General features: G+C 41.4%; 1 protein-coding gene across 3 annotated transcripts in view; it reads left to right on the forward strand.

The window, feature by feature from the left end:
• The first annotated feature begins 324 nt into the window (after positions 1–324).
• Positions 325–27,722, forward strand: part of LOC102300185 (zinc finger protein GLI2) — a 96,927-nt gene continuing 69,529 nt past the window's right edge. The window contains exons 1-2 of one of the 3 annotated variants that reach the window (XM_005923047.3): positions 325–616; positions 12,967–13,075. In XM_005923047.3, the coding sequence (XP_005923109.1) occupies positions 12,976–13,075 (100 nt within the window). In that variant the 5' untranslated portion in view covers positions 325–616; positions 12,967–12,975. Of the gene's footprint in view, positions 617–12,528; positions 13,076–27,722 lie in introns of those variants that run through there. The other 2 variants (XM_042221161.1, XM_042221162.1) reach the window with 2 other exon arrangements.

A 27,722-nucleotide genomic window follows, 5' to 3' on the forward strand; every position in this document is an offset into this window, starting at 1 on the left:
CACACACACACACACACACACACACACACACACACACACACACACACACACACACACACACAGTTTTGCACTAATATTAGACATCAAACTGATGAACTGACGGGGTAAAGTGAGCCGGTAATGCCTCTGAGGTAACCTGAATCTCTCTGTTTCAGTCTGAGTTATTGGGAAGTTCTGAGGTTTGCTGTGTGCGCGGAGTCAGAGTCACTCCTCTCCTCTGAGGTGATGAAGAGGAGGTCTGTCCGTCCCATCAGAGAGAGAGAGAGAGAGAGAGAGAGAGAGAGAGGGAGGAGAGAGAGAGGAGAGAGAGAGATGGGAGGGCGGTGAAGCCATCCAGAGTGACGCTCCGCAGCATCCCCGGACAGGAAAAAAAGTTCCTCCTCTCTTCCAAACTTTGGCGTGGAGAGCTGATCGGAGTCTTCCTCTGCTGCTCCGAGTCCCACTCAGGCTGTGCGCTCGGACATCTTTCTGCGGATACTTTTCCACCCGAGGCGCGCACTCCTCCGCGTGTCTGCGTGCACCGCACATGGATTTCAAGCTTTGTGGGTCTTAGATGAGAGGAAAAGTTTGAGTGGAAGGACAGAAGGAGAGAGCAGAAGACTGAGGAGAAGGTCGGGTGAGTCTCCGCTGGTCGGCCATGTGCTTACGGAAACATTAGAAACTCCGAGCAGAGCGCAGTCTGCAACTTTTAAATCAGTTTAAATAATTGAGTTTAAATATCACACTTGCTTTGTTTTCTATCAGTTATATTTTTAAAAATTAATTTCAGAGTATTTTTACTTAAATTTGCTTTAAAAAAAATCATCTGATCTTAATACTTGATCGTTTTCTGGCACAAGAGGAGGTGAGAAACGGGAGAAGAAGACACTTTGGGAGCTTTTATTCCAGGTGATGTTTGAAGGTTTGCAAGGAAGCAGGAATTCCAGGAATGTGCAACCTGATATTTAAGATGCTCTCCGAGCTTTTCCTTTACATTACTGTCACTTTTTACAGCCTCAAAATCAGATGAATTTAAAAGCTGTTCTGATGGAGGCTTCCTGAAGGCCTCAGACAAACATGAGGCGCACTGACACCTCCTTTCCTCCCTCAGCTCCAGTCCGCAGCAGATTTTTTTTTTATTTGAATCCTGAAAGGCCGGTTGCATTAATTTGCATCAGAAAAAAAAGTTTTAGTGCATTTCCATTGTGCAGGATGAAGAGTTCCAGCAGTCAGGGAGGAGGAGGAGGAGGAGGAAGGGGTGCAGCGATGGGAGAAAATAATGGAGGGCCCCCCTTTATTCAGGATGACATGGGCATGGGCGACGGCGGATGGGGACGTCCACTTTCATCCTGACTGAGGCTGGAAGAAGTGAAAGAGAAAACTGGGGGAAAACGAGGGATTCTGGAAGGAGGGGGGGGGGAGAAAAAGATTGAGGCGAGCGAGAGAGGGGGGGAGAGAAACGCCCCGCTGTGAGGACTCAAAAGTCTCTTATCCCACAAAACAACAAGTCTGCAGCAATTACGCCGTGTGGCCCCGGGGCATCGCTCCTGGTGGGTTTCAGTGGGATGAAAAGCAGAGGAGGGAATTGGAGGGAGAGAAGCAGATTCACCGTTTAGCACAGAAAAAAACACACTGTGGACAACCTGACCTCTGTCCTAGGAAAGAGGGAGCCCCGAGAGCTGAAAAAAACACATTTGAGTGTTTAAAAGTGAAAAATGCCTGAAAAGAGGCTTTTTTAATTGTCTGAACACCAAACTAAACACACAGATTTACAGCTCCTGCTGGTTTCAGACACACAAAAAAAAAGTTCTTTCTCTTTTGAGAAAAGAAGCAAATCTTCCATCTTTGCATCCTGTATGATTTGAGCTTGAAACTTTTTGTTATTTTGAGCGAATATTTGCACCGGTTAGCAGCCGTCTTCAAAACGCTCCGATTCTCAGCTGCTGCAGATGTTTCCCACCTGAATCAAAGGTCACGCTTTAAAGTGAGAACAACATCCAGATGTGTCGCTAAAGCCGTTCACTGATGAGTCGGGAGTTGTTGTTTTGTTCCAGGATAATATTTGCTGCTTTCCTTCTTCCTAAATGAGAGCAATCTGAGCAGGACTTTTTTAGGAGTGTGTTGGAAACATAAAATCAGTGTGATGTGAATTAACTGAGATTAAAATGTTTAAAGTGCAGATAAATCAGCGATGCAATGATTGTTTTTTTTGTAGGATTTAACGAGGGGCTGAAGGTGAAGATAAAGCCTGCTTCTCCTCCTGCCTCTCTCTGTCTCCTTTTGGGTTTCAGTCCAATTGAAACATTGAGTTTAAGGGAAAATAAATAAAGTCGTATAAAACCTAAAAGCCGCAGAGGAACTCAAAGATTTTCCCATCTTTATTAATTAAAGCTGACGTGAAGCTCCGTCCGCTGATTTTCTTTGGTGCTTTGACTTCATGTTGAAGGACTGAAGCAGTTTGGGCTGAAAAGGAACTGCTCTGATTCTCAGCTGTTCTAAACATCTGGATCTGTCGCTGAAGCTGAAATCTGTTTATTAACTGAAAGCGGTCGGCTTCTGTTTCACATATTTTTGCTAAAAGACCTGCTCTGTCATTTCTGCTGCATGAAAGCGGCACATGTTCAGGCTTTTTTGTGTCATTTTCCCCTGAAAACAGAAATCATTAAACAGATTCCAGCAGCTTCACCGACACGTCCACAACGTTCAGATACAGCATGTTTTTGCGCAGTCGGAGATTTATTTCTCTGTGCTTTAGAGAAAAACAAAAGGACTCCTGAGAGCAGATTTCAAAAGACCGAAAAAGAAACCGAGAGAAGAGAAACGTCCACGTCACAGGCCTTAGAAACTCTAATTAACCTGCACCTTCTTTCTGACCTAATAATCATTTCTACCTAATTTATCTGCAAATTTACTTAAAGCATTTGAACAGCCTTTCTTTGCCCCCAAAGTCCCTAAAACCTTCTGAGATTGTACAGATTTTTGTGTCATTTTTCCCTGAAAATCACTACCTGACTCATCAATAAACAGCTTTACCTGCTTTTCTTGTCCCTTTAAGTTTATGGTGGCCTTTCCCCATAAATATGTCTACTTAGTTATCTTGATTCATCAGTCACATTAAACAGTTAAAGCCAGAATGATGAAGAATCCGTGGACAGAGCTTCCTTTCAGTTTTTCCTTTCGGAGCTGTTTGGTGGTTTTTAGGCTGCAAGGACTTTGGAGGACGCTGATTAAACAGTCTGATGAACAATTCAAACCTTTGGTTTTTCGTTTGTTTTCGTTGCAGAGAAGAACTTGTTTTGGATGTGATCAGCTTCGCTCATGTTTTCAATAACCAGAAACGGACAATGTTTGGGTTTTAGATCGTTGTTCAGAGAAAATGAAACATCTTTTCAGTCTCTGAGAACTTGTCTCAGGCAACAGTTAACCCTCGAAAGGTAAACTGTGCTCAGGTTTTAGTTGACCCTCCTCTGCTCACTCTCTCTGCTGGTTTTAAGTGGCTGTTTGCTTTCCTTGCCGGCCCCAGCGGGTCAAACGAGGGGAGGATTATTCAGCCGCTCGTGGGGACAAGCTGCAGGAATAAAGAGTCTCTCAGTCGCTTTCAGATCTACAAACATTGACTCTGAAGCTCGCCCCGCTGCTCCTCCACGACACGAGAAAACTTCCTCCAACAGAGGAAACGCAGCCGTCACAGAACGTGTTGACAGCACGCACATGTAGAAAAACACTCGGAGGACCGGCAGAAATCAAAGGTCGCCGTGGTCCGCCGGGGGCCTGTAGTTCCTCCTCTTTGCTTTTCAGGATCAGCTTTGATGCTTCTTATAATTAACTCCTGCAGGGACAGCGAGCTGATCTGAAGGGCGGATGTGAAGGATGCTCCTTGCTGCGCGGATAGACACCCGCCATGACGCGCTGACACGTTAAGGAAACGCTGCATCCTTCCTCGCCTTAAAACGAGCTCTGAAAAGCTGCCAAACTACATCAGCTGACATAAAAAAACACTTTCTTTTAAATACTTCTCCAACTTCTTCAACACATGGCGTCCCCGCAGGACTTCTGGGATTCTTTAGCAATCAGTCACCCCTCAGTAGTGTTTGTACATGATTGCCGACCCCCCCCGGACACGCCCAAAACTCTGAGACAGGAACCTGTGAGGGGTCGGGGATAGACTTCATCTCCCAGGAGGCTCTGCAGGTATCAGCTCTGCTCTGACCAAGCGACCAAAAAACTCCTCTCAGGGTGATGCCTGGTCCACATTCACTAAAGGCCCATTAGCTCTGAATAGATAAAAACTGATGAACTTTCCTATTTACTAATCGTGTCTACTACGCAGCAAAAGCATCAGAAGGAGGTGTCAATTGAAACTCTTTGGGGAGAGCACTAAACATGCAGCACTTTGCACCGCTACCACATCAAACTCCAAACCGTGCAGTCGACACCATTTTAAAGGTCTTAAAGTTTGCAAATGTTGTCATTCAGCTTGTAGGATGGCAGTGATGTGCACCTTTACCTGGCATATAAACTCAACAGCTCATCCTCGGTCATTGGTTCAGCAGGAGCCAATTAAAGAGGCATTTACCCAACTACTTCTAGTTCTTCTTTAATACCGATACTTTGGATTCAGGTGCTTTTCAGTATATTGAGTAGAAAAGCGCTATGTGAGAACCAGTTCATTTACCATTTACCATATGATTAAGCTTTAATTCTTGCTGTGGGAAGGACACTTCTTATGTGTGTTATCACATCAGGCTTGACTTAAAACAGCTTTCCTAACAAATACATAAAATAATAAGAATCTACTGAATCTGAATTTACTGTATTAGGAAACAAAAATGAATGATTCTGGGGACACAGAAGTGACAGAAACCAAAACTTATGAGGAGCAGAAGATTCATCAGTGTTGTAGCCGTTTACTGTTAGCTTGTCACTTCCACAGCTGGTCCGTCAGCTTATTGTCTCCCCAAAAACGGTTGTGTTGTGTTTTGTTAGGTTTGCTGCACTTTTCTGATGGCTGGTGTTTTCTTAAGCTGCAGTGCGTTACTCTCTCCTGTCACTGTGAGGACACCTCCTCACACACAGAGTGCAGAAGTTAGACACTAGAAAAGTCAAATAAGAATAATCAAGTTGTCAAAAACATGTTATGTTACTGTTAGTGAAAGTGAACCTGACCAATAAAAGTTAAACCAAGCGTAAGGAGAGAGAAGCTGACAGGGAAACCATCATCATCATCAGCGTCGTCGTCTGAGTTTACCTTAAGCCTGCCATGACCACTGCTAACAGGTAATCTGTGCCTTTTAAAGATGCAGCAAAAGAGAAACTTATGTACATGAATAACCTTTTCCTGCTGTGATCTTTGTGGACATAAACCTGAAAGTTCATGTGGGTCAAAAGTTGCCTTCATAACACTTAAATAATTCAACTGTGAAGACTTTTCTCCTTTTTGGGAAAAACACACTGAATTTATTTAATCTGATTGGATTTACACTTCCACTTTTTTTATTTAATAAAAAACATCTTTATGAAATGAGAAGCATCCACACACAAAACGAGTTCTTGTCTGAAGTTCACTGGATCCTTTTTAACATCCTGTCCTCCAGCTCTATTGCAGGTTGCTCTGGTCACACAGCAGTTTCCTCACTATAATGTCACAGTATTGAACAGTTACTACTTCTAACACTAACTCTAAGAATGAAAATGTAAGAATGCAGTTTAAAAGAGTTCAGTAACAACATCTGGAGTCAAAATAAGGGTGCTGTTTCCATCCATTATTTGGTTGGGTTGTCAACCTCAACATGACCGTATATGGACAAATAGTCAGAAAGAGCATTTGAGGATGAGGTGGGGATGGGTGTGGGTTGCAAAGCAGCTTGCAGATGCACAGACACTCGCTCAGCTTATAAGATAAGATAAGCAAAAAAAGGTGAATGATGTAAAAACTACTCAAAAGAAAGGAGCTCAGTTAAATAAAACATGAAGTAAAAAATCAAATAAAGGAGCTCAATGAGTAAAAATGTAATTAAAATAAATAACTGCTCATTCAAAACAGCAAAAACAGACTTATTCAGACTCTAGTCAACAAAGAAATTATGATTCATCATTCAGTCTATGAGGCCTTTAGTTTGATGTAAATCTGTACTGCTGTAATATCTATGATATATCCAACCAAATCTGTGTTTGGTGTAGATAATGTAACTGTTATATTAGTTATTTATTGAGCTGTGCAGCAATTGTGTGTCACTATGGAAAATACTAGACCTGTTCCAGAATCACCAAAGTTTAAGATTTACTGTAGATCCACCCAGGCAGCGAGGAGGAAGTCTGCGGTCCAAAGTGAGGCTGTAAAACAGCAAGAGGCCGGGCTGTAGACGGACCATTTGGCTGGGGGTCAGGGATCAAAGCGATTGGTCAGCGTGGACTCGACGCCATCGGCACGCTCAGGCGGTCCTTCAGAGTGTAACCTAATAAAAAAGAGGCAGAGAAGAAGGAGAAGGGAGACACTTTAGGTGTTTTACTCACGGTAACGGGATTAAGTGTAAGGAATCAAACCTGAAACACGTGCAGGACTCAAGTAAACTGTGACTTGATCCAGTAATTTACCAAAACATTAGGGACACAGCAGTATTATTTTAAGCTGTGAATCATGCAAAGCTATTCAGTGGATCTATTTTGCAAATGAGCAGAATAGATCCACTGTAAGGCAGAACTGATAGATAATCCCTGCTTTGGAGACAGAACTATCAAACAGGATATTTGAGCATTTGTTTTTCAACTTTGATGTTTAATGTTTTTGGTATTACAATTAAAAATTAAAATTTCAGTTAATTTCAGCTGGAAGTGTCTGACCCTTTAAAATCCAGATTAATCATTTAAACGTAGGGAAAGAAGTGAGAACATCTAAGCTCTGCTTCTTTATCGAAATGAATGCAAATACATTCAATAACAATAAAACTGAATTTCTCAGATGTACAAGCTGAAAGAAATATCTTCCTGATTAATCATCTAATTGATAAAGTAAATAACACATTAACCCTGTTTATGTTTTTCATTTTCACTTCTGTGTCTGAGATGACTGCGTGAGTTTTGTTATTATTGAATTATTGAGGAGATTTAGAAGACTAAAAATAAATAATAAAGAATTTCAAACAGAACAGGTAAGGAGAATACAAAACACCAGTCAGGTATCACAAAGCTCTACTGTCAAAAAACACAGATTAAAAATAATTCATACATTTTTATTTATTAGAAATATAGTATATTAAAATACAATTTTGAGTAAGATTAAAAGAAGAATTTCAAACTTGTGTTCTATAATATTCTTGTGTTATAAGTAAAACTAAATTATGGTTTAGTTAATATAAACTGTTAGAATTAGAAAATCTATAAATATTTAAATTTGTATCAAATTGTAATAAAATATTATGAAATGGCAGTTTGTATTTATTTATAATAAATAAGCATTTTAATAAAAATGCCACAAAAAATGAAAAAGGTAACAAAACATGGGCACATCTTGGTAAATGAGTTTAAAAATTCTGGTTAAATGTCTCTAAAGTTTTATTTTGATATTTTAATTGGTAGCTTTACTTAAAACATTTTCCCAGGTACAGGCCCTCGTAGTGATGGGTTCAAATTTGATGCTTTTTAATTACATTTCCAGCATTTTTCAACAGTAGTACAGGAAATGGAAATATTTTAAATTTAATGGTTTAATGGTTGACAAACACATTTAGGCTCTATAAAGAAACTAAAACCAAAACTTCAGAGAGAGCGTTTTTGTTAAACTTTCAGTGCTCATATCACCATGTGGCACAGGCGGCTGGTCCAAACTCCTGGTTGTAGTGTATGAAACATGTCCTTCTTGGTGTATATGTATGATTTTTTTCGTACCTATTTAAAACATTTTCTTTCAGGTAAAATGTGGGTTTTATTTCCAGCTTTGAAATAACATGAGTGCTCTGAATTCCTACGAGCCTCGCAGAAAGCTCTGGGCCGCCTCAAAAACAACATAAAAGTGAGGTCAGGGCATGCCATGGCACTCAGGTGGGAGGCATCCATTCATCCCGCCGTGCTGCTTTCTCCTCTGAACTCGGCCGCCACATCTGTTTGCTGTTGGCGAGGGCAGGAGGAGATCAGCCACAGGATATTGAACATCCTCCTCTGAGGGGAATCTCACGGAGAAACATCCAGCCTGGCTGATGGTCCGAGTCTGTTTACCATCAGCTGAGGGACAAATGGGGGCCTCGCGGGGGACGTTTCCTCGGTATAAATCCACATGTCACCGTTAGCCTCTGTTTGTGCTTTCACACAGTAAACAACCACCCCTTCTATTTATTTTATTTTAGACTTGCCACCGACCCCGGCTTCTTTTACGGGATAGCTATTATTCAAGGGAGAATAGGTGTAGGCCCCAGCCATAAATTCCAGCAAGTGGCCCTTGGAAAAGGGGGTACCGCTCCGAGGAATTGACTGCGTGCTCTGTGATTTTACTCCACTATGCTGTGACCTTTTGAGTCGAGACAGAGTCATTTGTTTGGCTGACAAGAGCTGCTCTAATAATTCAGGCAGACGCCGGCTGATGAGCCAAACTGTACTCGAGTACACCTAGAAAGGAGAGGCATTTGTTTCCCGGACGCAGGGAATACCCTTCCACCGCAGGCCCTTTGATTTCTAGAAGTCGTGGCCCTCCACAGGAGGAAGATATATCCTGTGTGTCAGCGGCTGTTAGTTAATTTACACAGTGGCAAAGGTGTTTATCTCAGGTGACTTGCTTTGAAATTTCAGAGCGGAGGCAAGCACAGAAAGGAAAAAAAACACAGGTTGTGCAGACTGTGCATGATTGCACAGTTAAAAACGGTACGTTTGCGACCAGGAAAGCCATAAAAATTAAAGTCAGATGTGTTAGTTAAACAAACTGCTGTGTTTGTGATTTAAAGTGACGGGAAAAGGATGACTTGGCAGGATAAACAGCCGCTGATTTCCTCACAATGACTCTGCAGAAATCGGGGGAGGGACGCTCTGAAGCTGTTGTTCCGTTAAATAACCCCATTGCAGGGCTCTCTTTCTGAGCTTTTCCACTCAAATGAATCATTGTGAGGTTTTTGAAAAGACCGACAGACAACAGTGGGAGGCCACGCTTAATTACCTCACTGACTGAACTGTTGACTTGCTAACGTGGTTGTTAGATACTCCCACGAGTAAATTCACTGATGCTTTTGCTCACTGCCATGCTCGCCATTTAATTTTCACCATAGTTTACTTTGTAGACTTTTTGAGGAATTAAAAAAACAAACATATGTGACCTCCAGCTACACAACAGAAATCGTGCTAGATAACGTTATTAGCTAACTTTACTAGCTATAAGTTATTAGCTAGTAAAGCAAGTCAAGTTGATCGTATGTCTTTAGAGCTAAAGAGAAAAAATGGTAGGGTGCAAGCTCATCTTTTATCAAGAAAATTAGTGCTTTGGCAGTTCTTCGGCACTTCTTAGCCAATAAATAGCCGGCATCACCTGATGACTCCATCATGTCATCCAAATATGGCCACTTTTGCATTTACAGATACTACTAAGCTAGCAAGAGATAGACCTGATATAAAAATTGAATGGAAAAAAAGGATTTTGGTTAAAGTTTAGTGTGTGAAATTTTGGTATTTTATTAATCTGTCATTCAACACCAATTAGCTAACAAAGCTAGCAAGCATTAGCTGATAATGTCCCTTTTTTCCTAATATGGTCACTTTTGCAACTTGTGTCACTATGAAACGAACTAATCTTTGGAACTGCGCAGGGAAAAAAGTTCAGTTCAGGTTTTATTAAGTGAAATTTGAATAAGTTATTAGTCTGATGCTCACAATTAATTAGCAGGTATATTTGTTTTACCAATCAAGTTAGGTGGTGTTAGCTGGTGACTGACAGACTAATGTGTTGAATCTATACTGTACGGACATTGTTAGCAGTGTTACATAGATCTAGATTAACCCGACATGCACGCCCCTGAAAGTGTAACTACACCTCAGGTTGGCGCAGCCTACAACTACCATGCTGTCAGTTCCTCTTATGCATTTCTATTTCCTTTTTTTAATGTATTGTTGAAAATTCTGAATCATGTTAGAAGTTTACATTATAAAATTAAATAACTGTCATATTTGTAAGTTTAGCAATTGGTATTTCTGCCTTTGTGTCTTTACAACAATTTCCCAAGTAATTAATCCCCTTTTTAGGCTAAGAACTGTGACTCTTAGAGACTAATGTTTTCTGAGAGGCCTACACAGCTAAATGTGTGAACAGTAAATGTTAAGCTTGACTAATAATGATTTGCGAGGACACATCAGAGGGCTGCAGGCGTGAAAGGCTGCCATTACGTGCCTCATTTATCACCTCAACTAAAAGAGGTTTGTGTGTGGTGAGGAGCTTCCCATGAGGCTCCACTGCTGTCCTCTCACACCTGTTACACTGATTCATCCTGAAGACAGCAGGCACACCTGTCAGTCAGACTCCCTGCTTTTTCACTAGAGACAGTAAATTGACTTTTGGTCACTGACAAACTCAGTGAACTGAAGGTTTATCAAAGTCTGCAACCTACAGCAGCCAGATTGTTGTTGGAGCCAAAAGGTCAGAGGTCTGTCTTCTGAAACTGCCACTAAATCATTAAAAAGATACAGAAGACATTATACATGGGGCAGGACCAAAGACTCTATTAGGGACCAAATCTGCATATGTCAGTTTATCATGTAAAAACATTAGGGTTTTCAGAAAATGTACTTTAGTGGAAATAATCAGAATCAGAATACTTTATTAATCCCTCAAGAAATTATGTGGGTTACAGTTGCTCCAAAACAGTAAAAGAACTACAATGCAATACTGCAATACTGCAATACTGCAATGTAAAAAGCTTACAAGCAAAAGACTTAAAACAACTTACAGTATATACATTTAATGATAAAGTTAATCTTATTACCATTTTTATTTATTAGCAGTGCATTTTAGCACTGAAAAAAATCAGCAATTTTAAGTTGTCAGAAAAACATTATGAACCTGAATAATTAAGCTGAGAGAATTTTTCATTGGTTTCTTTACACGACTTTCAGTCAATTCTTGATATGTAGACTCCTTTTAAAAAAAAAACTGAATTAATCCAAAGATTTGTTGTGGTTTTGATGCAAGCTAGTCCTGAACTAGCATTTCTACTGTGATACGATGTTGCTAATAAAATAAGCAAATATACTAATATTAATAAGCTATACCATTTAGCCAGCTAACTGTCAGTTAGCCTCACCAGTCTAGCGACGTTTAGTGCATAACATCATCTGATAAAGTAATTTGAAAATGAAGTTATTTAACTTATATTGCTTTGTTTTATATTAAAAGACCAAAAATGTTTTTTTAGAACGATATACCAGCGTAATACTAACTGATTACCTGTTTTGGCTCTTGTTGAGTAGGTGGCATGTGGCAAACTCTTATCAGGTTTCTAAATTTATAAACAACTTAAATAATCAGATGTCTGTGTAATTAATTTACACTGACCCTCTTTCGTGTCATGTAAATCGCTTTCTATCCGTATTTTCATCTTTAAATGCATGGGATTGTTGCCAGTGGTGCCCATTGTTTGACACCAGATTTACTTCTGCTGGTTTTGGATCCAGTCCAATCTGATCTGCCAGGCTTATTAAAGAAACAGAAGGAGGAAATCAGGTTCCCAGATGTTTAGTTTTTCCTCCTTAAAGGAAAATCCCAGTCACACTATAGAAGCTGAATTAAGAGTCCTCTTCATCTCCATCTCAACTTTGAAGATAAAGTTGTATTGTTCCAACTTTTTAAACCACGCAGCAGCTCTGAATAGCAGTGGTGGAAAGGTCAGTAGTCAAATAAACTTTGATGACATGTGAGCTAAGACCCCCACCTCCTTATCCTCTGACCCCTTTAACCCACAAACTGACCCCCATGGTGACCCTCGAGTCCCCCCCTCCTTGTGGCAGTGGAGCAGATTGAGTTGTGAATAGCGAGAGTTTGCGAAAAGACAAAAATCTCGTGATGTGAGCTGCTGCTCATCGTAAAATCCTCTGACATGTTTGCTTGGTGCTCTGTGAGATTATCTCACCCCTTCGTGGGTGACTAACGAATGGTGCTTGGCTTTGAGCCAATCACAGCACCAAGTGGAACTAGCTGATGGTTTATGTTCAGATTTTATAGCAGCACCTTCATTCACAGATCATTCACAACTTTTTCTTCTTCAAGGAAATATTTGATGATATTTCCCCAAATTCACGAAACTATAGATGATATAGTGAGCTTTGATTTGTGTATTACGATCACTTCTTGCAGTCCAACACAGTTTAATTCCAACTACGGGTTAAGAGACTCAGTGAAGAGTCAGAAGTCAAAGAACTGTATTGTTTGACTGATGCATTTCGGCGTACAGCCCTGTCAGGGTCATCGATGGAGGTCCATAAGTTACAGTGTGTTGGCTGCACAGTGCATTTGTGCATTTGCCCCCCTCAGAGTAATTTTTTCCATATAATTATAAAAACCAAAATGCTGGCAAAGCTTTAAGGTGCTGAAAAAACATCTTCAGAAATTAAGAGTCCAGAGTTTTTTGAATGGGTTATCTTTCAAATAATATCTTATATGTCGATTTATGCTGATTTTAAAGTGAAATTTCTGCTTGGAGGTGGAAACTTCATAAAAAAAGAGGTTGATATTAACAGAACCATAACAGAACTTGGTTATGTTGGTCGATGTAAAGAGGTTAACTTGTTAGACATGTATTAAAACTACTTTAAAAGATTTATTTAATATAGCTGCTGTTCCATTTTGAGGTCTTGGCCTAAAAAGGCTCTCTTTGGGTATTTTTCAGGAACCTCTAAGTACTCTTAAGTGCTTCCAGAGTGTTTGTGGAGTGTCCTTTTCCTGGCCTAAATGAACACTTTCTTTCGAGTGTGCTCAACTTGGTCGGCTCTAACACCTCTTTTTGTCTCCTCTTGCTTTTGCAGCTCTCGACCATGGAGACTTCACCACAGAGAGCCACAGATAAAAAAGACAAAATGGACGGTAGCGGATTCACCGACCTCCCAAAGAAACCCTCACCCTCAGAGACCAGAGGTAAGGCACTTCTTAAAACTTTCTCCTTAAACCAGTGACTGAATTTGAGTTTGGAGCCCGGCATCAGGCCTCGCCACGCTGTGAACCGAGGTCTCCCAAGTGTTCAGCCAGGGGGCAAAGAGGGGAGCAAACCAAGTGATGAAATATACATTTCAAAGACAAGGCGCCAACTAGGGAGCTGATGCTCGTGGCTCTCCTTAGATACTAGCAGCAGTCAGAGGTGACTTACAGTAGATGTCTGATAGGAATCCTAAGTAGACAATGCTCAGATGAGCATCATTAATGGGCATCAAGGCCCAGTGTCTACAGTCAAGGAGTGTGGCACCATTTGTAAACGCTGATGAGTGGATAACAAGAGAGGTGGTGGTGGTGGGGAGGGGGTGTTGGGGCAGGTGAATGTTTGTGTTGTTGAACTAAATGAAGAGTAGCACCGATGCTGTCTCACAAGGGAGGGACAGACAGAAAGAGAGAACCCATGTTTTAAAGATGTCAGCGAACGTGTGATGAAAGCTTGGCATAATGAGGCTCAAAGACCTTGTTCTTACCTCCAGAGTATAAAGGCAAAAAAAAAAAAAGTGGAGCTGACGACATGGAGCTTCAGAGATCGACAAAGATGCAAGCCGATGGGCTGGCTTTGAAATGCAAATTAAACGTGTGATTTAGTGACATTTTTACTCATTCATGAAGGACTTGGTGGCCTGCCATTATAAAGAAACACTCATTAACTGGTAAAGAGGCGACAAAGCTGGCAACGCGGCCCAAAAGTCAGCACCTCGCCAAATCACAAAGGATTTTCTAGTTAGTACAACTTGTATTTTGTCAAGTTTTATTGGATATTATAACTCAGTGTGTTGTTTGAATAGAGATGTATAGGAAATGGAGTTGGTTTCCTATCATTTTCCAACAGTTAATCTTTAATAATTCAATGAATTAAGTGTTTAACCTGCCTGTGCCTTACCTTTCACAGTGTTTTTGCAACTATATGGACTTGATAAAGCCCATTCAGAAAATGGGCTTTATTTGCACTCATGTGATTATCAGGGATAATTTGATGAAATTAATAATAATGATTAGTTAAACCAGTTTAAACCACAAATCCGAGGTCAAACTGAAAGCCTTGGTCACGCCAACCTTATTGCAGTGAATGCGGGTTAAACTACAAACTAAAACTAAGCACAAAACCTTTTGTGCAAGTTTTTTCTATCAGGAAACTCAACAGTAAGTTAATTGTTGTGTTTGTATTGTATTACTTATTTCGTACGTCTTATATTTTAACACAACACAACCTAAAACTGGATGGGGTCAAGAGGTAGAGGAGGTTGTCCGGTAATCGTATTTTGAAGGATGGTGGTTCGATCCCCAACTTCTCTGTGTGTGTTAAAGTATCTTTGGGCAAAATACTGAACCTCGAGTTGCTCCTGTCTGAGTGACTATTAGGTCCTGAGTGACATCCGGAAAATATTTACTGAGCTCATAATTAATGTGAGAAGTAGGCTCACGTTCCTATAGACGTCTAATAATGAGACTTCTGTTTGCAGTCACATCCTGTTGGATGAAAGCAGAATCACTGCACTTCACTTTTGTCATATAATATAATGTGGATCTGCTAATAACTCATAAACCACAGTCTATGCTCAGCCTGTATTAATGTATACAGGTCTCTGCAGGAAGACTGGATATGAGCAAAGATGAGTGAGTTAGGATGAGGTGATAGCTGGACATTTTTACTAGCCAGATTGTTTTGTTTTTTTGGGTTTTTTTGGGGGTGGGGGGGTTCCCATTAATGCATAAAATCAATCAATATTTTCATTTTAATTATATTTATATAAAATTATTCAGCCTTGTTACAGTTCCACTTTGCTAACTTTCTTTTAGAGCTTAAAGTAACTGAGATTTGCAGAGACGTTCAAATCTTGGTTTCACTGGCCATAGAAACGTGAGCCATTTTACCCAGACTGTATAAAACAGATTGAATGAGTTAGTATAACTACAGGTTTAGATATGAAATTGTAAATCATCTTTTGGCTTTTCGAATTGGGGGGTCTCTACTCTCACCTCCACACTCCTGCCTTTCCTTCTCTCTCACTATCTCCTAACATGCCTCTCCCCTCTCCTCTTCCTCTGTCTTCGACCGACAGTAGTACAGTTTCCAACCTCCAACAGCAGCAGAGGCAGTTATTAACTGAATCAGCTTATACTGGCGTTCAACTTTATCTTATAAGACAAGCCATTTTATCTCATGAATCTTTAGGGTCCAACTCCCTAAAAACCTGCTTTCTTCTGACTGGCTGACTACAGAAGTAAAAATAACAATGGTTACTTTTAGATACATGTATCTGCTTTTCTGAACCTTCAGTGATGTTTAATCCAACGTTGTATTAATGACAGAAAATAAGGAAAAGAAGAAGATGAAATTGTGTGAGTACCTTCAGCTGAGCCACATTTAAACTACATGAACCACCTGCTGAGGTATTTTCATGATGAATGTCTCGTGAAGTGACATGAGAGGCAGAAAGAGATGCATGTTTTAAAGATGTCAGTGAACATGTGATGAAAGCTCTCGATAATGAGGTTAAAAGACCTTGTTCTTACTGCCAGTGTATAAAAGGGATGAAAAAAAAAGGCCTGGTGGAGCAGCTCTGACGTGGATGCAGAGTGGGCCGCGTTTGAAATGTAAATACAGCCAGTGATTTGGTGACATTTCTTCTCTTTATTAATGGAGAACTTGGTGGCCTGCCACAATGATGAAGAAATACAGCTTTAATTGTTCATATGAGACTACATGTTGGGTTCAAGTGAATGGCGCTCCATTTCTGGACGTGGACTTCTTTAATATTTTAATAAAACCACACGCTTTCTTCTTATGGCCAACACTTGGACACACATTTTTACACACTGGGTATACCCTTAGCCTATTCTTTCAACATGTAGGGTAGGCATCTGGGCACTTAAGGAAACGTAGTCTCGGACTTTCACCCAGGAGACTGGGGATCGTACTGCATGTCAGACCCAGAAACTGAAAGCAAAAACATGAACATAGACACTGTGACATTACTGCTTTTTTTAAGCATATTTGATGAAAGACTGCAGTTTTCAGCGAGTTCCCAGCTAACAGTACCTAGCTTAGTTGGCAGTTCATTATCCCATAAATAAAACTACAATGATAATCTATAATTCCAATATGTCCAGATTTTAACTGTGGACTGTGAGTATAAAAACAGGACATTTCTGATACATGGCGATTCATCTAAAGTGAAAAAAACAACAACTAGGAGCTTTTACCAACCACACAAATCACCACTTCAAGCGGTTGGCGTCAACCATCAGTCGTAAGAGGAAAGGTGAATAGTTGCTGCACCAGAAACCTCTTTACAATTGCTAGCGCGGATGCTGTGCCAGCCTGTAGTTTGCAAACCTAACAAGTGGAACATTTTGTGTTCCACTTTTCAGTTTCATTACAACTCAGAGACCAGTTGGCAAGTGTTTCTAGACAAGTTGACATCTTCTGTGCAAACTATAGCAACCGTAGCAATCTACTACCGACAGAAGCAAATAGTGCTGCACCGTATCCCTCTTTGGAATCAATTTCAGTATGTGACTGCTAGCAACCTGTCACCAACCGATTCAGGAAAAAAACATTTTTCCCTCATGACCAGTGGTTGCCAGATAGTCATTATTATTTTGTTGACATTTACGACAAAAACGACATCACATCTACTGGTACAAGCTCCAATTTGATTTTAGTCACCTCCAGCATTTTGCTGTTGCCACAAAAGCACCATAAGAATAGAATAGAATAGAATAGAATAGAATAGAATAGAATAGAATAGAATCGAGTAGACTTGCTCATTATTGTCATTGTAAATGTACAACAGAATGGTAACTGCAAGTATAAATGGATGTGGCTGTGTGATGACATCAACACTGGTGCTCAAAGCAATGGGATCTTAAGAAAGCTGTAAAACTCAAGATACTTCATTGTTAATGAGAAAAGCCAAATTTATGTCCTATTTCTTTGCATTTTTAATTTTTTAGAGCCACCCACTGGGCCAGATTGTATTTGGCCCAGTGGGTATTTGACATCCCTGCTCTAAATTGTCTTTTGATTATTATTATTTTTTGTTCAAAGATCTGTCAGATTAAAGTCTTAAATAGAGAAAATCGACTTTGAGTCTTCGAGAAAGATTACTTGTACAGCTGCAGTCTGCTGCAGAAAAATGAAAGAGAAGCTCCATTTTTCATCCAGAATAAGCCCGCTTTGCATGAACTCCTCTGACCCTCAACACAGCTTTAGCTGAACTTTAATAAGCCTGCACTGTTGTATATTTATATGTAGCCATTTTTAATCTTCTTCCTACCTAAAATAAAACGTCTCTCCATAACTCTTCCTCCCTATCAGCCTCGTGTTTTAATCTTAAATAAACAAGAAGCTTCGATTCTCCAGCCCGCTGCCCGTCTCCACCAATCAGATATCCAACCTCGGTGCTAAAAACCACAACCGTCTGCCACTGCGTCGGGACAGAGCAATTACTTATCGTGGTAATATGCATTATTATTCCTGTTGCCAGCTCCTGATAAGTCAATATGCAGCATGAGAGGGAGGCAGATGAGCCGAGGTCCTTGAACCTGAGAGCGTATTTCCAAACAAAGCTGGGAAAAGTGGAGGATATACGGCTGCTGTTCGGCGTCTTTTATTGGCAGCGTATGCTTTACTGCTGTCTGCAGCATTCCTGTCACCTAAGTCATGCCCACCTCTGAGCCTCGGCTCTATAACAGCCCGCCCTGCTTTATATTCCCGTCCCGCGTTATTTATTTAGAACAATTTCCTCTCTATCAAAGGACATGGCTAATGCCGAGTTTTAATATGTTATTTACACATAAAAACAAGCTATTTACAGCCGCGTACGGGTGCAGAAGGGAGGAAAATGAATGGGCCCCCGCGCTCCCTCTCCGATCTGTTATATCACAGTTTAACAATCTGGATTGCTAATAGAACCATTTATCATGGAGCGGTCATTTATTTTACGTGAGCGGCCCGGGTCCCGTTCCCAGAGGCCTATGGAAATGGGGTGCGCATATAATGAAGCTCAAGTGAGAGTCACTTTGTTTAAAAAGTGGGGACGCCACGCTCCGAGTCAATTAGGATGGACCCAGGTGCTCCAGACGCTCCTATCTGCTCCGTTTGATGATCCGCCCTACCCCCTCGCCTTCCCCTTCAGGAGATTTGTTTTTTTTTTTAGAGTGAAACATAAAATAAAACTCTGGCATGGCGGCTCCTGGACCAAAGTTTGCTGTCATTTACCAACACTCGGCCCCAGCAGCGGGGTTTAAAATAATTTTAAAAAATCTGAACTCCCCTCTCCTCGCCTGGCCGAGCCCGAGGCTCTGCTGCCCAGTTAATAGATTCAAATGAGTGCTTGTATTTCCTTTGACAGCACGCATCTGTCTGCTCATACAGGCCGGGCCACGGCACGCAGATTTACGCCAACTCTGGGACCTCTATGATTTCAGGCCCATTCTCATAACTGGAGGTATTTAGGGGGGGAAATATTACTAAGAAATGTGCGAAAATGACAAAGAAGCCACCAAGCTTTTATTGATGTATGTGTCAGTTTGTAGACGCGGGCCTCGGAGGATTAAAGTCACCCCGGATTAGGAGTAAAATCCCCCCCGCCTGTTTATATACATATATGTTCAGAGACATTTTATGAAGGCTGAGCAGAAATGTGATTTTGTTAAATTTAGAGTTATTGCCTTTTTTCAGGTAGTCGAGGAAACACATTAAAGGCACACTTGATCCATAAAGGCTCCCATACTACCTGAAAGTCATCCAGTCTGGCCAGTTTGTGAATATAAACTGGAAAACCTCCATTAGGATCAAAGGAGCCAAGCAGTGCCTACCTTGTTAACTGCATTAATAACACTCCATTTAAAATTAAAAGGAGTTTTATGCGTAATACATAACATACACTTCTGTGCATTTTGTAATTGTTTTTAACACCTTTATGCCTTTAGGGTATTCAAAAACTGTTAGCAATACTAGCTAAAAATAGCTTAGAATGCAGACTACTAATCACTAACGCCACCAAACAACTGTCTCCAAGCATGATAAGACTCCACATAAGAGCAAAATACTAATGCTGATGTGGCTCCATAGCAAATTTGGGTAGATTGCAGCCTAGCTAGCTGCTGCAATCGGTTCAGATTTTTAGGTAAAATTTCTAGCTAAAATTAGCTCGCTTCCTTAACGAGTCTAAACCAATTTAAATCAAACTTTGCATGAACGTCCTCACGTATACAGCGACTGTTATGCAAAGTAAAGTAAAGTCAAATTTTATTTATATAGCACCTTTGAAGACTAAAGATCACAAAGTGCTTCACACAGAAATACAAGGCATAAAACAGAAACAGATATAAAGTTAACCAAATGCAATTCTAAAAAAATGAGTTTTTAGTTGTTTTTTACAAGACACTACTGAGTCCACAGATCTTAAGCTCAGAGGCAGAGAGTTCCACAGTCTGGGGGCCACGGTGGCAAAAGCTCAGTCTCCCTTAGTTCTCAGCCTGATATGCCGTAGGCCCTGATCACATGACCTCAGCGACCTGCGAGGGACATAGGACTGTTGAAGTTCAAAAATGTAAGCTGGTGCTTGTCCATGAAGAGCTCTAAAAGCCAAAACCAGAATCTTAAAATGGACTCTGAATTCAATGGGGAGCCAGTGCAGCCGTATTAGCAACGGTGTCACATGTCAGTACTTAGATTATTTGGTCAGAAGTCTTTCTGCCTTGCAGCCTTGCTGATGTTCCCCATTTGCATTTCTTTCTTGTGCCACAAAACGCACATGACCGCACGTAACCGCATGTAACCGTATGTAACCGTACGTCACCACGAAATACGTTATGAAGAATTTAAAAAGTAGGTACACAATGGCTTCCAAGAACATGCCCATCGGACATGTTTTTCCTTGTAAACAAGAGTGGCCTACAGACCACTCAGTAGGGCTGTGCGATATGACCAAACTCTCATATCCCGATATAAGACATCTATCGTCCGATAACGATATAAATCACAAAAATGTAACATTTTCTGTAAATTCTGTGAATCTCGGGCAGCTCGACTTCCGGGAAGTGTTTCCAGCTGCGCGTCATGTAGCTGGAGTTGAGTGTTTTAACCAATGCATGAAACTATACATTTTTAGACATAAGTTGTGACGGCCGCCGATTTCTTTGTGAGTATTATTACACGGCGTGCTGCGGGGAAAAGCCTGTTCTAACATTTGAGTCTAAGGTTTATTTTTTAGCACCTGGCGGCTCTTTTTCACTTCTCATCCGGAAATAATCCGCTCTTTCACGTGATTCAGTTTATTTTGAAAAGTCTCAACAGGATCTTGAGCTTTATTGTGAAAGGTTTATGTGGAACATAAACAAGCGGACACGCGATGGGGTTACCGTCGTTGTTGCTAACCACAATGCATAAAAACAGGCGCATGTCCGTCAGTAGTGTGGTTATATTAAATATAAGAGAAAGAGAGAACTTTAAGAAATTAATATAGCCACTACAGTGACCATCAAAACGATGAAAAAATATTGCTGTAAACAGTGTATTTTGCGACACCATGAAACAAACGATAGCGTAAAATGAAACGATAGACGTTTTTATATCGTCATCCGATATATATCGTTATATCGAACAGCCCTACCAAAAAGAACCTCCTTGTGTTTGCTTTGGTCGCTAGCATACAGCTGCAACCGTTGTTTGAATGGAAGTAGCGGACAACTCTTGAGGAATGTGAGCCTGACATAATGTGAAAAACCTCGACATATGAGCTGTCATTATACCGATACAGACAGTATTTATGCTCCTCGCAGTACAGTAATTGTAAATCTGCAGTTCCAGTGGCTGGACGTGCCATTGAGATGAGTTTTTCTGGATGTTATGCTCACCTAATTCAATCTTACCACTAGGTCCTTTTAGTGGTGCTTCTTAGGATTTCAGTGATACCACATCATCCATCACTTCAAGCCACTTTTTCCTGCTTTGACTTCAAAGTTCATTCTTGGGAAATGCAGTTTTTCCTCCTGGTGTATTTAGAGTATTCTTCCAGGGCTGTTTCGATCTAACATCAGTCTCCTCTCCTGCTGTTTCCAGGGTAGGGATTGGTCAGTGAACCTGAGCATTTTTAAAGGAAGCGTGGGTATGAAATCCTTTTACATGCTCTGAGAAAAATGGAGGCCGCATATCCCGGTGGTTGTGTACTTATTTATTAGTTTATTCTTATCTGGCCCCGGAGCTGATCTGAAACCAGAGTTATTACACGTGAAAACCATGTGACCTTTAAATCCTTCACCGGCTGCAGATTTCTCTCTGTTCTCGCAGCGTTCAGCCGGAGCTCGCCGCTTCCTCTCAGTCTGTGTCGCTAAACTAGGCCAGAGGAAGCTACTGGGTGCCGCTAATGATTTGATTAACTGGTTTCGGCGGCTCCTGACATACATCTTACAGAGAGTGAGTTTGTCATTCGGGAGGGAGATTGATGTGCCGCGGTCGGTGCCCACCGCCTCCCACCCCATCCGATCCCTCCCAGGTCTATCTGCTGAGCCCGGCTGGTCCTCCGGGAAGGAGCCTAAGTACTTAGCACCTCCTCGGCTGCCCCGGGGCAGGCTGGGTGTGTGTGTGTGTGTGGGGGGGGGTGTGTGTGTGTGTGTGTGTGTGTGTGTGTGTGTGTGTGTGTGTGTGTGGGGGGGGGGTGTTGAGGGGGCAGCACACCTAAATAGGCTGTAGCATTCCTGAGCACATATATTCTGGAAGCCTGTCAGGAAAAATGATCAGTTAACCAGTTTTTAGCTAGAAATGTATTTAAATTTGCTAAAAATGATAATTGTTTCTTTGTTTTACATCGATGCAGGTGGTTATTTCTGGGTTTTTAGCCAAAATAAAGAAATGTTAAGATTTAAAACACCAAAATTGCTCTTTTTTTTTTTTAAACAATACTGATGTGGGACTAGTTGCCACTTTTTCTTTGCCCTCACTAAAGTGGTGTGTTTTTTTAGGGATTTAAACTAATCCTCTGATTGGCCGTGACAGCAACCGGCCTCCTTTGAGATGCTTAACAAATACAAACATCTGTCTCGGGTCTCACAGAGTCAAACTGGAGTTGGGCAGAAACAATGGGATCACGCCGAGCTCCCTCCGTTAGATGAATGGCAACGTGGCTGGGCTGTGTAAATAGTATTTTAAGCGAGCCGGGTTCGTGATAAGGACAGATCTCTTTATCGGGCCGGGTGGACAGTGAGTAATTGATGGTGGCTGGATGCGCGGGGCCCCGCCGCGGGCGAGCGAGCTGCACGGGGAGCGCTCAGGGGGTCAGGCCCGCTGGCAGAGAAAAATGTGACAGGGGAAAAAAACTCAGCGTCCACTTCCTACTCCAAAAGGACGGCCACTAATCTTCCTGAGAAGAAGAAGAAGAAGTAGGAGGAGAAGACGGCGAGGAGGAGGCAAAAGAAGAAGAAGAATAGGGGGCAGTTCTTTTCTCCTTCTCTGCCTCTGTCTAAATGAGGCCCAGCCCGGGGAGGCCAGAAAAAGAGCCCCATGACATCAGATCTGGATTCCTGCACAGATGAGCAGAGCTGACACTGAGCGCTCATGCTAAGCTCATTGTTAGTGTTTCATCATAAAGTGACCCTTAAAATCAAACTTATTTACAAAAACGTTGCTCTTTATCCATCCAGATCAGGGATGCCAAACATGTGGCACAGGGGCTACAACCAGCCTGCTTGAGGGCCTAGTTCAGCCCACTGGATGGATTTACAGTGTTAAAATTATAATAATAAATAATCTTCTCTGCTCTTCTTGGAATCACTGAATGTTTTCATAGATGTTATTATGCTAAAAGTTAACTCTTTAGCCACTTGAGATCAGTTTAGATAGGAAGTAAAATGAGTTTGAGACCCCTGATCTAGACTTGTGTGTGAGCGATAGAGATGTCTGCCTTTACTTGAATATAATGGAACTAAATGGTGCTCAAGCTTCTCCAATTAGGAAAAGAATAAATATCTATATTTGATTTTTGAGTGAACTGTACACCGCTGGCACGACTGCACTGGCACTATTGTACATGCTGACATCACTATCCACTCTCTGAAGGACCTGTGATCTAGGTTGTCGTCTAATAAGAAGAAGGTGACTTGATCAAATCCCCCAGCTCCTCCTGTCCACATGTTGAAATATTCTTGGACACTATACTGAACCAGGAGTCGCCCCCGATGCATCCATCAGTATGAATGTTACATTAAAGGTGCTTGTGTGAATGAGGCTTGCAATAAAAAAGCAGTTTGAGTACTCAAATAGATAAAAGAAACACACACACCATATAAGTACAATTTACTTTATCCTGTCACTGTAGGCATCGTTGACATCAAAATAATGACCTGACGCAGCAGCGCTGGTTTGTGGACTTTTAAAAAGGTCAAAAACAGTAAATGTTTTGTACAGATGTGAGCCACATCTGGGCAGCAGAAAGCTGCCCAGATTTGGCTGCTACACCTAAAGTGTACTTTATACTTCCACATTGAATCTTTATGGAGAATAACCTGAAACGTAACAGAAGAACCAATGAAGAAGCTCCTTCTAGCAGGTAGATGGCCTTCTGATGTAACCCAAAGGGGAATTGTGTCTCTGACTGGAATTGAACCAGCAACCTTGCACTTGCCAAGTAAAAGTAGAAGAACCAGTAGCTGGGAATGCACATAAGGAAGTGTTGGAACTAAACAGACCAATCACAGTCATTGTGGGCAGATTACAGGTGTTTCTGGATCTTTGGGTCACAGCCGTGTCACTACACATCGTTTTCCAGAGCTTTATCTCAACTAATATGTCAAATCAAATCAAATCAAATCAAATCACTTTTATTGTCACATCACATGTGCAGGTACATTGGTACAGCACATGTGAGTGAAATTCTTGTGTGCGAGCTTCACAAGCAACAGAGTTGTGCAAAATACAATAATGTAAACAAGCAAAATACAAGAATGGCTACATCTGAAACTAATAAATATATGTACAATATATAATAGTATATGCATTTCTGGATGTGTATACTAAATATTTTTCTACGTGTGTGTGTGTGTGTCTATACCACAGCTTTAAAGCAACATGCTGTGACAGGGAATACAGAGAGATAAACATTAGACAAATTTTGGACAAATTTCAAGTTAAATTGAAACAAATGGAAGAGACAGTTCAATTAAAACTTGGCGTGTTACTAATAAGAATAAAAGCAACACTAGATCAAAAAGAAAATCCACAAGAAAAGATGAACAAATGACCAACACAACACCAAAGAATGTGTTTTAAGGAGCCAAGAGCCTCGAATGTACGGTTACCTGCTGGGCTGAGCTCAGATTAAGCCTGAATGTGTCTGCTCTGACACTCAGGACTGTTTACTTATTGTGTTTACAGGAGTGTTCTGTACGGTATTTTTCACAGGATCAGCTGTGAAAAATTTCTAGAGTTTTCCCAGATTTGTGTCAAAAGACGTGCTTTTTAAGCCTCAAATCTGGCTCTGTGTCCCCTGAGCACGGCCCCTCAGTGCAGTACAGTTTCCAGTAATCACAGTGGCTCTCTGCATTTCCACATGTGAACCCGCTGCGTATACAATCATCGAGGCTAATGGGCTTCCTACACACACACACACACACACATTTCTGCGGCTCTTTGTAAACATTTAGCTTGATGACTTTCCAAGATGCCCTCGTACCATTTTATCTGAAGTTTCCCTCTGGGGACCGGCTGGTCTGAGGAGCCTCGAGATTAAACGAACTGAAGTAAAAGCAGAATTTTTTTTTTTTCAAATTTCATCTATTTATAGGCGGGTACAGATTGCTGGATAGAAAAAAAGAAATTCTACTTTCAGGCACTTATTTTTCCTTGTTAGTTGTTTTCAGACTTGCGAGCAGTCATTAAGGAAACTTGTAAAAACATGGCCTAGATTCACGGGATGAACGGCACCTCACATCTGCTGGGAATCTGGCAAGTCCACACCAAACTTTGGCACTTTTAATGCCTCATACCTCCTCTTTAGGCCATTTCCTGGCACCTTAAAGATGATCAGACATCTCCTGTCTAGTTTCCTTTTAACAGAGAAAACAGTAGATAAAGAGAAACCCAGATTAACACAACCAGAGCTGAGAAAGTGGCGTTTTGGGCTTGAGGATCAAAGTAACTGAGGCTCTCTCGGCCCTGAAAAATACAACCACAGGCTTCAGGCGACGTCTGGAGACTCTGAGGTTTTCCTTGCACTGGATCCAAAAACAACAGGCTGCATTCCTGCAGATTTACAACTGTGGGGAGTGAGCGCTTGGGAGCGATGTATGGATGTTTTAGAGGATTAAGCCAAAACACCCCAACCACCACCACTGCCTCCTCCTCCTCTATGGCGTCCCTCCTTTCCCCATCTACTAGACTACAAATGAGCTCTCCGCCCCCTCTGAGGGGGCAGGTCCCAGGTTTGTCTGGGCTCAGCACACAGACACTTGCATGGGGACCAGCCGCTTTGTCACCATTCAGCTGAAAGAGCTATGACTAAATGTATGTGTCGCCTTCCGTGGTTGGAGTTTGGGAGGTGCAGAACTGTTATAATTCTCACAAATAAGCCACGAAAATCAGTTTGGTTTGGACCACTGTTGTCATAAAAGATTTTTATGTATATCTGCAGTCAATATGATGCTGATTATAGCACGAAACTGCATGGAAAGAGCAGGAATGGTGGAGGAGGGTTGCAAAGTCTCCACGAGCAGCAGTAGCACCTATAGGCTTACTGACTCATCATTGCCATAACTTTCAACACATGCAAAGTCTGTGCAATCAGGTGAATGCGAACAAATCTGAGTTGATTAAACTTCACAGGAACACATAAGCTGGGATCCTCCTGACATGAACACCAATATGAAACAGAGGAGGAGCGTATTGATGCACATATTGGAGAACAGTGAGATGACTTGATGGTAAATCCTGAAAATACTTGATTACAGATATCAGCTGGACTCTTGTCATCCTGGTGGCTTCCAGTGTGACTGCATTAATACCCCATGCTAAGTATGAGAGCACCATTATTGTCTTCCTGTGCATTTATACTCTGACACAAACTGTAAATGCAGACTGCTAATCCAGCTATTAAACACAGCCTACCTCCACCATAGCTGCTCCTGTCATGTCTTTGGTGATTGATCCTGATGCTGAAAGAATTAATAAAACCTTCTTTTGATCAAAGCGGTCCTGACCAAGCTGATGTTGGTGGGTTTTAGACAAATTAGACTTTTTCCAAAAACAGAAACGCTGATTATAATGAAAACATAAAGACACGAAATCATATATTTGTTCTCTGGTTCGCTGAATGCTACTTAAAAAAAATATTTAAATCAGCAAAAGACTCTGCTACAGTATAGATAACCCAGTTTTTTTTCCCTGTGTGCCTCTAAGATTTAAGATCTTAGAGGCACACAGAAATATGTCATCATCTGAACTCTACACTGTCTGTTTCTGAAAAATAAAAAATCAGTTCAAATGCCTCACACTTTAAGCCAGCTTCCCCCTGATTGGTTGACACTCCTAAACAGAGGAGGATGGGAGGAGCTTCTGTGTCTGAGGTGACCCTATTAGTTATTTCCCCCACTCTGTGAGATCATGCAGAGCCAAGAGTAGAAAAAAATTGTCTGAAACTGAGTGTTTACATCAGTCTCAGGTTTGAGGCTTTGATTCACAGGGATGAACCATTTTTCCACCAGTGGAACAAGTCATCTTCATCAGAACAGCATTCAGTCCAACACAAGTTGGAAGAAACTGAGCTTTCCAAAAGTAAAACTAGATGCTAATTTAATAAAAACCTTCTCAAAGGCAGCTGAGGAAGCCAGGGCTCCACAGACTAGAGAGCTGTAGCTCAGTCAGAGCTGCTCCGAAGCTCTAAAGTTGACCACAGATCCCCTCTAAACACACTGGTGGTGGTGGTGGTGGTGGAGGGCCTTCTTACTGTGTATAAACAGGCCGTAGCGGTGGACTTGCTGATGAAGACCCAGACTTCTTTTCATTACTGCAGGCACATCTGCACAAGTCAGACAGAAAACATGTGGAAATGCTACTTGTGTGTGTTAGTTTAACTTGTGACCCCCAGTGCAAACAGAGGGATCAGTGTAAATGTCACTGTGGAGGCCATATTTGCAAAGCACTCTTAAACCATGGATATCAGAGCGAGCTGAGTAAACCGCCAAAACAAACAAGTGGAGTGATGTTGCAGTCGGGGGAGAGCATACAGCATACAGTTATTAACAAATCCTCATTATCCAGCAGACCCCAACCCTGCACTCGTGCACATGTGATTGTTGGCTTTTGAGAAATATGTCCTCGAGTCTTAGCGTTTCAAAAATGATCCAAATGATTTGAATAGTTTCCAGAAAATCTTTTTTGGTGTTTCTCTGAAACATGAGGCAGGAGGGACATGCTTCTGCAGCTTCATCAGATCATTAAATCAAATCTTTATGTTTGAAACTGTGATTCTGACATTTTTGAGAGCACGGCAGAAACTTGTCTGTGTCCACTGCAGGAGCCTCCTATGGGTAACAGGAGCCACTGGCATGTGTTTATATGCCACTGCTGCAG

Source organism: Haplochromis burtoni, unplaced genomic scaffold (assembly GCF_018398535.1).
Source record: "Haplochromis burtoni strain Fernald_Lab_line unplaced genomic scaffold, NCSU_Asbu1 Contig_61, whole genome shotgun sequence".
Lineage (NCBI taxonomy): Eukaryota > Metazoa > Chordata > Actinopteri > Cichliformes > Cichlidae > Haplochromis > Haplochromis burtoni.